This window comes from Xiphias gladius, chromosome 15, assembly GCF_016859285.1.
Source record: "Xiphias gladius isolate SHS-SW01 ecotype Sanya breed wild chromosome 15, ASM1685928v1, whole genome shotgun sequence".
NCBI lineage: Eukaryota > Metazoa > Chordata > Actinopteri > Istiophoriformes > Xiphiidae > Xiphias > Xiphias gladius.
In genome coordinates, this window is record NC_053414.1 from 6,716,147 (window position 1) to 6,725,914 (window position 9,768).

Here is a 9,768-nt window from a genome sequence, read left to right on the forward strand (position 1 = left end):
ACACTGTGCTGGAATAACAATTACAAGTTGTTAAATACGGATTCTGTGAAGAATCTCATTACAAATCAGTTTTCATTTTACAGGAGAAAAGTTGCCCAACAAGTTCCTTTATGTATTATCTAATGACCTCATATGTTTGGTAATAAATTGTATATTTCTCAACACGTCAAAAGACAGTTGATACAGAAAACTGAAAGAAAGTGACTGCTTGTGGACTCCACATTTACTATGCAGGACAGAGACTGTCTCTTGATTATTACAAGCAAGGTCACTGTCAATGTGGCGCATAATGGGATAAAAACCATTGTGTCTGACTTGAACTAGCGCATCCTCATTTGAATGGTGGCAGCTGGTCTGTGAGGAAGAGAGAACAAGGATGTGGCTTTGACCTGGTTTGAATGGGAGACCGATGATTAAAACAGTGATTACTGGTTGTTAGCGTCGCACCAGGGACATGACTGAAATGATGTGAGAGTGCTGCAGCTGGGGAGTTAACACAACGAGAGAGAGAGAGAGAGAGAGAGAGAGAGAGAGAGAGAGAGAGAGAGAGAGAGAGACAGAACTGGAGAGAGAAGAGACAGCTAGAGGGAAGCGAGAGGGACGAGTTTTCAAAAAGCAACAAACCTGGGAGAAACCGATAAAAGCAGAGAGAAAGAAAGTGAGACAGAGACAAAGATGGAGCAAGTGAGAAAGAGATGGAGAGGAGAGAGATGAAGCTCAGATCAAAGTGACATTGAGATAAAAGGAAAACATTAAAAAGGGGAGGGGAGGAGACAATAAATAACTGTGATTTTCAACCTTAGTTCCACCTAAAATTGGGGACAGCCATCCATGCAGATTAGAGGAGAAGAGGCACAGACTCTGCTTTTTCCTCCACGTTGAGCTGGAGTCTTATTGTGGTTTTGGTAATGACCTGACCGTCACTGTGAAAGGAAACTCCACTATCTGTACACAGAGAGGGAACAAGCAAATTACAAAAAACGTGACCAACCACTGACTGTCAAAGAAAAACAACTTTATTCATTGGCATATCAAAATATCATTCTGAACAAGCCATTCTCTGCCGGGCCTGCAGCATGGCTGATACAGAAGAACACTGGGTTTCTTTGAATTGCCTCACATCCTCACATTTTTCTATTATCCATAAAGCTTTTTACATTCTCTCAATGGAAATCCTGTGCCTACTATCCAACTGGTGAAAAGTCAAGGTGCGTGTGCGAGTGGGGAGGGGTCTAGCCTGGACTTAGGTTCTGGATGGTCTCCCGGCGTTCTTGATAGAGAGACTGGAAGGCCCGGGCTAAACTGAGGAGCGGCGCATCACAGTTCTCCATCTCCCTCTGCAAGAGACAAACATGGACAGACAGTGATGAACGGCATTTAAAGCTGATCTTCCCAACGTGGGAACGGTTAATGTGCCCTTATTTGGACCAAGCCAAATAACGGCACCATATAGTGTGACATCTATAGTGAACTGCACTCACGGCTGAGGTCTCGTGGTACTCCAACCCCTGGCTCTGGGCCCATTCCTGGGCCATGGATGCCTGTACCTCCCTTCTAGCGGACAGGTCTGACTTGTTGCCAACCAGGACACCTCAAACACACACACAAATTCACATGTTCACATAAACACAGACTCAAGCACAAGTGACGTGTAAAGTGTTTCCATCTACCTGGAAAATGTCTGTAGTATTATTTAAGTATGAAGCAAGATATTAACTTGGCTAAAATGTAAACATTGCCACTGCAGTGGATCTTAGCTCAAGAGGGTTCAAATTTGATTCTATGAATGCGTTAGAAACAACCGGTGAAAAAAAACACACGTTCTGGATGAGGCTTTCTTGGATGATTCTCTGAAATCTGTTGGGAAAAGAGAGCGGATGCCTAAGGTTTAATTAGTTACTGGTAAGAAAATGTGATAGTGTTTTATTTCTTTTTGCATGCTCTTAAAAATTGTAAACTGTATGTAAACCGTGAAGTAACAACAAATTGCAGTACTAAAAATATCTTTGAGATAAACAAATATCAATATCTGTATCAGCCTCAAAAGCTAGTAAATCCGCTCAGGACGTAGTCCAAGTTATTACATGCCTCTTTCAAAACACCTGAATATCCTTCACATAATGTGCCAAAATGAAAATTGCAAAAGAATTCACAGCGACTACACAATTTAAGGATTTCTGACAGTGTGCCAGTTTTCCACAAATTCTTTGATCTTTAGGGTGCTATACCTGGAATATGGAGACCCTGGCAGTGGGCACAGACTCTCTCCATCCAGCGGCTGCAGTTGGCAAAAGACTGCTCACTGGTCAGGTCAAAAACCAGGAGCAGCAACGATGGCTCACCCCACTATGGCAGAGAGGGTGATGGGTGGTGATGAGGTGGGGAGGGTTGTGTAGGATTCACGTTAGGAATTGAGGAGACGGGCACGGACAATGAGAGAAAGTTAGTATCACATCAATTTACTTCTTCCTAATTCTGTGACAAAATGAATAATACCTCAGTAGCTCCACTGTGTTTGCACTTTATGTATGTGTGGATGTGGAGGCCTGGATGGTGGATTTCATTAGTTTCAGGCAAATGGAGAAACTCCTACCATTTTCTCGCAGGCTTCCACTAATGTCTCCTTCCCTGCAGAGTCTATGATGTAGAGCTCCTGGAGGGGAAAGGAGAAGAAAGAGGGGAAGGGAAGAGGTGTTATACATTTACAGATACAGATTTTGTATAAGTACATGGTTTTAAACTTCCTATTTTCTTTGGCAAGGCCATTCATTTTCCTCCTACGATGCTGCCCTATTGCTTACTGAATACAGATGAGAAACTAACAATATTATATGTCTGGGAAAACTTCTCCCACACTGAGACTCCCAGCCTCACAACCCAACTTTGGTGATTTAGTGAATTTTAGCATAGTATAGTAGCCTAAACCATGGTTGGTTGCCTAATAAAGTATCTGTAGACGAGCAACAATCAGGAAAATTTAGCCTGTACTCAACATGGCTGCTGGTAAAGCTATAAGCAGTGTGGTGGAGACAGGATGAAGAAGAGACAATGGCTGGACTCACCACACTGTCATTGGTCTCTGGGATGTTGACACATTTCATCAGCAGTTGCACTCCGGTTGTCTGCCGAGCAAACACAGCCAAGATGTTAATTATAATTTTGTTATGTAATGTACAGCTAAAAGACCTTCATGAAGCTCTATGCGTGCTTCTAAACTAAAACATCTTTCATTTGTTGTTTTTTTCATGGCTTCTTATTGAATATTGTCTGAAAATGCTGAATTTTCAACTGCATTATGTGTAAAGTTTTGGTTTCTTTAACTCTATTCCCGAGATGCAGTTGGTCAAACATATCATATTAGGGCTGTACCTGTCAAAATACATTTAACAGCTCAAACATTACTGTGGCTTTTGTGCCGAAGAGAAGAGAAGAGAAGAGAAGAGAAGAGAAGAGAAGAGAAGAGAAGAGAAGAGAAGAGAAGAGAAATTTGGTTGTCACAGAGTTGCCTCTACACAGAGTAGCACAACAAACTGTCTTGTGTGATTTATTGTTAATGTCAAAACATAAGCATCGCTAATTAGCAGCTTGGCTTGGCTTGAAAGCGAAATCACTGTCCTGATGTTCAAATCCTGACCAAACTCTCTTTCTGTCTCCATTACTTCGGATCATATTATTTTTAATGACTCAATAAGGATAAATGCCTCGAGGGAGAGGGCAATCAGTTCTCTTTAAGTCTAAGAATGATACAAACCCCCCCTTGAGTCCATCAGTGGAAACTATATAGGCATACTGTGAGTCTTAATAGCTAAGACTAATGGAGGAGGATTACATTTACGCAGGGTTGACAGTTACCACAAGCTGGTAATTTGGCTGTGGTTGGTAAGTCTGGTCATTTTGGCAGACCACTCTCCCTTCTGTAATTCTGAGTGGTAAGACACTGGCCAGCTGAGAAATAGTGACGGTTTCAGCTTTGGTCAAACTGTCTGATGAAAAACACTGCAAAGCATGGACACATAAGTAGCTGACAAGTAGAAGTTTTAAGTAGTTTAGTACAAATTAAAACAGGGCATACTGTATAGAGGAGAGTGATATAAGAGACAGGACACAAGGACACATTGTTTGACAGTTTCAGTACCAATAATGATATTATACATGTCAATGACTCACTTTCGGTTACTTGGGGGCAGCAGAAACAAGCTGTAAACATAACAGTGACATACAGTATTAATGCCCCTTAAATTGATATGGCAGTCTTGCCAGAAAACTGTTGCTTATTTACACATCCAGCAGATATGGAGCAGCATTAGCATTCATTTGGAGTTGTGCTTGCATCCACTTAGCAAATGTAAGTCCAATATTCACTCTCTTTTTGGAGGAACATCTGGCTCTTTAGCTGTTAAAAGATCCACTTTGATCACCAGCTAGTTGCTAACTTTGTGTTTTGGTGCTGGGCAGGTAGCATATAGCCAGTTTTTAGAGCTTTTTAAATGAAAACAGTTGCTTTCTGTGGCTGAAATCAACACTGATGAGAGTGGTGAGAGTTAACTAAAACAATTGAGTGACAGATAACAAAAACAATGAGTTGGAAGACACTATAAAGCTCCAAAGAGCTGATAATTCTCTGTGGATTTGACAAGCTATCCCTTTCACATGCAAGTAATCATGTGATCCATTGTTAGTATCAAATTATTGATTGTGGCCCCTTTAACAAAATAAGTTCTCAAATGTTGAATGTTGTCCAGACACAAGCAGCTTCACGTCAGCCATTTTACATAAACAAAACTAAAACTGTGAGCCCCAGATGACAGCTAATGCAAGAGACTCTTAGTAGTTTGAGTGAGTCTCTTTTGGGAGACTAAAATGACCTGAGATGCTGTTCTCCCTTCTATTTTTTTGTTTGGTGTATAGTGGAGATGGCAGATTTGTTTTGGAGTCGGCCCAAATGGCCATTTGTGAAAGAGTAGCTGTTTGATGTTTGGTCAGACTGTCTTGATGTAAAAAAAAAAAAAAAAAACTGCAGAGGTTGCAGGCATACAGCAAGTAGTTGAGATATTTTAGAAACTGATAAAGGGCAAACAGAGGAGATGATATAAAAGGAGACAGAATGCAGGCAGGAGAGTGTAAGGAGGATATAATTAATCTGGTCTTGTCACAGATGCACCTTCTTCACAAGCTATGAGATCTAAAGAAGTCCTAAGTAGACGGGATGGTTGCAGGCTGCCTTTTGCCACTATGCATCCAGTGGTATGAGATCAGTGGTGACCTTGAAGAAGCAAATTGAGGTTTCTTCACATCAGCACCAAACTCTAAATTGATCTGATCTCCTGAGCTCACACTTAACTGAGCATGTCAAATGCCAGAGACTAAAACCCTGAAAACACATACACATACTTTTCACACTCACTGCCTCTGTGAATTACAAATACATACACACACACACACACACACACACACACACACACACACACACACACACACACACACACACACTTTAGACCAGCATTTACCTGACACAGAAAAAGTTCATAACAAGGATCCAGTGTTATACACACACACAGATGCTGCGGCGGTCCCACTTCAGAGTGGTTTAATGAGCTGGTGTGATGCATAGGAAGTCTCTCGCTGGAATGTCAATGAGGGCCTATTAGTAACAAATAAGCTTGGAATATTGCTAACGGGCCATCTGACATTTTCAAAGGAGGACGTGAGCAGAATGGCCGACAGCCTCCGCTACCCTTCAAAATCAAAAGTTGAAGAACATCAGGGATGACTTGGGCGTCTATACAAGAAATAACTCCACACAGCACAATTTCTTTTTCACATTAGTCACAATGGTAAGGACAAGCTGTTCCCTGTTTCCATCTGCACTGAAATCTTACAGAATAAAATACAACCTGATACATTTAATGCTGCTTAGGACTGCTACTAGCAATGCACCTCGCAGTCATGAGGGTAAGGTGATGTGTTCATAGTGGGGTAAGTATGAACAAATTGGCATAAACACCATAAAGACAATGTTACTGTTCTTAGAGCCTCATCAAAGTTTGTCCTAAAGGCAGTGGAATAAAAATCAAAAGTGTTTACCTCATTGGGAGCCTTAATGTGCTCAGCAAATATAATGGCAATCTGTGGATTAGACTATGAAATATATGAGATAACATTGTAGCCTGAGGATGGCACCAAATGAAACCTCATTGAGTGTCCACCATGGAAAGGGTTCTTCCTCTCGAGAACATTAAGGAGTGAATTTCATGTCAATCTGCCAATTAGTTTTTATTATTTCACATGTGAGGGATATGTCAGGGGGTCATTAAAAAAAACAAAACAAGATTCATCCTCTGAGAACCATCAATATCCACAGCAAATTTTACAGAAAAAAAAATCACTGACAAAAGTGCAGGGTCAGGGGGATATTTTACTCTGAAAACAGCACTGAACAAAAAAGGAATTAAAAATTCATGTTTTAGGACTACAAATATCCATACCAAATTTCAACGGTATCTGGACAGTAGTACATTTCTAAAGCTTTCTGCATCTTTCTAAGGTTGTGGTTTTACAATTAACATAACTGTTCTTAACTGAAAAACTAACTTTCTTCATTTTTGCTATTACTACTATCACTACCATTATGGTAACTGATCTAAAAAAATATACATATGGATCAAAAATTTAAAGTGAAAAGCTCTAAATTTTTTGAAGGTGGAGCTCCTCTTAAATGAAGCACTTGGCGTCAAGTGAGCAATAAGTTAAAAATATTTTGAATAATATAAAGCAAGCGGTTGGCTTCAAATAGGTGTTTTAACAGTTGCATAGCAACAGCAGAGACTGTGACCAGCACTTTCCCATGGGCATTTCTTTCAGTGCATCCAGTTAATAAAGCGGTTTGTGGTGGACACAGGGCCTTGATCTACAGGTGCACATGGTAACCTGAATATCTCCCCACTTAATTTCAATTCGACATCCCTTTGTCAGTTTCCTATTTTTCAGTTTACATGGATTTTTACATTTTTTACACTACGTCATACTGTGTGTACTTCATTTTTTGGTATATTTTCATATTATGTAGTAACCCAGATGTGTTAACGTGTCTGGAGTTCAGCAAACACACGTTCTAAGCCAGTGATAATTAAAAATGTATCACTATTGCAGTGCCTCTTTACTTTGTTAATACTCCACTAGTACAACAGGAACAGACATGCACAGCATCACAAACAAGTGGGTACAGGTTTAGGCAGTATGGAGAAACTGAGCACTGTTGTTCTGCACTTGTTAAGTACCTGTTCTGGTGGCTTTCCAGAATCCTGCTGTATTAATTATCGACGTTCCTGTCACCTCAGAACCCCCGATACTGCTGACACAGTAAGGGTAACAAACAAACACACACACACACACACACAAAGAGAGACACTAGAGACACTAGAGACACACACACACACACACACACACACACACACACACACACACACACACACACACACACACACACACGCAGAGACACTAGAGACACTAGACACACACACACACACACACACACACACACACACACTTGGCTCTTTACCAGCATTTTACTCACCAACCTGTTCTGTACCCTAACCAGCTGCAAGGCTTAATAGTAAACTCAGTAAATGTAACAAACAAGTGAATGTGTGCAAGCTGCTAAAGTGCATACACTGATTCCCTCACGTGAATGCAGTCACTTGCATGTGCAGTGCATGCATTTAGTCAGCAGTCCTTGAAACGTTGACGGAGGGAATCACTGAGTAGACATGACCCCATATATCACAGAGTCAGGTTAATGACATGGTTCCCTCACTCATGCAGATTAGCATAAATAATGTAGATAAGCCTTCTCTGCATCAGCATTAATTGGTACATTATTCTGTGTTGCACTTCAGCGATTCCTGTAGTAGATTTAAGAGACCTCTGCAGGTCCTTGAAAAGCTCACAAGGAGTTCCACTAAAGAAACTGCATACAGTATGTAATATGATCATGATTTTCAGTGACCATTTTTAGTCTTAATGATTTGGAGCTGATGCATAATTACATCTTGAGTAAAGTAAAAGTCTTAACCTCAGGCAAATGACCTAAAATTAAATTTGATGTTTCATAATTGCCTAATTCTACAATTATTGATTGTGTAAATTTCATATATCTGACTATACAGTACATGATTAACTGTGCAAATGTGATCCACAACTATTTTATTACTGCTTAACTGCACTGTCTATATCTATAAATATATATGGAACCTGCTAAGATCTCTGCAGGTAGGAGAGCTCTGGGGGTCTCCTGTATATGTAATTCCTAATACTGACTGGGTAAAAGTGTGCAGACTAAAGCGGCAGATTTTTCGGATTAACTCGCTGCTTTAGTCTCAGGCAGGACTGTATATCTGAATACTAGATAAATACTGCAGTTCTTCATAGCACATGGATCAGGGTATTCCCAACATATTGCCGTCTATTTTGGGCTGGCAATGAGCCAGAAATAAACTTCATGAGTTGCTCCTTCAAACCCAGTTGAAAACCTCAGTTACCCTACATGAATGTAAAAATACTCCATAAGCCCGTGGCCAGACTTTGCAACAGAGCACTGCCGAATCCCTAAATCCCTCAAACAGCTGTTTTAGAACCCACTTCCTCTGTTATGATTGTGTGATGTAAATATAAACAGTAAATCACTCTTATTAGGAGGAGTCATACAGTAGTGCTCTGGCCGCTCCAAATACAAAACAGTGTATTTTGAATTGCATGCCTTTGCATTACACCGGGGATCGAACGTGCAATCTTTTATTGAGTATTCGCTAATGCTCTCACCATGCTGTAGTTCTTCTGGAAGAGAGTACCATCACTCTGGAACATATGAGAAAGGGCACTTTTGCCCACTGCAGCATCTCCTACACACACACACACACACACACACACACACACACACACACACACACACACACACACACACACAGAGGGATGGAAACGAGCAGTCATAATCTCTGTGTGTTTACATTGTGGTTCATTATTTCTCAGCTTTACTGAGGTTATAAGTGAGTAAATATGTATTTACTCACGATTTTGTCAATTAAATTCATCATGTCAGCCTTGATAATACCCAGTTTACAATTGGTATTGCTAAATTATCCGGCAAACACGGCCATATTTACCAGCATTTGTTTTGCGTCGGATATATACTACCAGAATCACAACATCTGGGGCGTGTTACGTGTTACTGAAAAAAGGAGAGCCAGCAAATTGTTTTCATACTGAATGGGATGAAACCTCACGATGAGTAAATAAAGTACAATTTCTTATGTTTAGGAAAGTATTGGACGAAGGACTGTTTATTCATCTCTGGTCTTTTAACGCCTAAGTTGAACTGACCGTGGCAGATTTAGTAGCAGATTGGTTAGCTTTAGCCCGTTTACAAGTAGCCTTAAGTAACAGGACCGACTAAGTTTACAAAACCTTACCGACGAGCAGACATCTCGCCCTCAGCTTCACCATTACAGTGGATAACTTCCAGACACTATGAGGAAACTCTCTGGTTTCATTAATGACGCTAAATAAGCTCTATTTACTGGGTCAGCCGTCTATGCGTATAAATATTTCCCTCGTCGTGCCTCGGCAACATGGAGACAACGCGTCTCTTAGCAACCAGCCACAAAGGTGTGTCATTGGTCCAAACAGCGTTCACGTGCCGCGCGTAGCTGCGCTATCATTGGCCGGCTGCGAGGACGTAAAAAGAGCGCCGTACGACGATGGGGGGGATTTTTC

At 40.8% G+C, this 9,768-nt stretch overlaps 1 protein-coding gene across 2 annotated transcripts; it reads right to left on the reverse strand.

Annotated features, from left to right (window-relative positions):
- Nucleotides 1-521: 521 nt before the first annotated feature.
- ift27 (intraflagellar transport 27 homolog (Chlamydomonas)) lies at nucleotides 522-9,650 on the reverse strand. Of its 2 annotated transcripts, XR_005708972.1 has the most exons (8): nucleotides 9,465-9,650; nucleotides 8,818-8,897; nucleotides 3,063-3,122; nucleotides 2,594-2,653; nucleotides 2,229-2,346; nucleotides 1,482-1,591; nucleotides 1,158-1,337; nucleotides 522-945 (listed from the first exon to the last, which is right to left on the reverse strand). XR_005708972.1 is itself a non-coding variant. In XM_040146435.1 (7 exons), exons 1-7 carry the CDS (start codon nucleotides 9,496-9,498, stop codon nucleotides 1,233-1,235), a joined length of 567 nt encoding a protein of 188 aa, XP_040002369.1. In that variant the 5' UTR covers nucleotides 9,499-9,650; the 3' UTR covers nucleotides 1,016-1,232. The 2 variants fall into 2 exon arrangements, 1 of the variants encoding a protein (XP_040002369.1); XM_040146435.1 differs by lacking the exon at nucleotides 522-945 and having other exon boundaries at nucleotides 1,016-1,337.
- Nucleotides 9,651-9,768: the final 118 nt, after the last annotated feature.

What these genes read in the sequence shown, in the direction of transcription:
- ift27 (XM_040146435.1), bottom strand. Translation starts at nt 9,498, where the DNA reads ATGGTGAAGCTGAGGGCGAGATGTCTGCTCGTCG. An exon ending in GGCGAGATGTCTGCTCGTCG is followed by an intron (nt 8,898 to 9,464) that starts GTAAGGTTTTGT and finishes GTGTGTGTGTAG; the next exon opens with GAGATGCTGCAGTGGGCAAA. An exon ending in TCCAGAAGAACTACAGCATG is followed by an intron (nt 3,123 to 8,817) that starts GTGAGAGCATTA and finishes TTTGCTCGGCAG; the next exon opens with ACAACCGGAGTGCAACTGCT.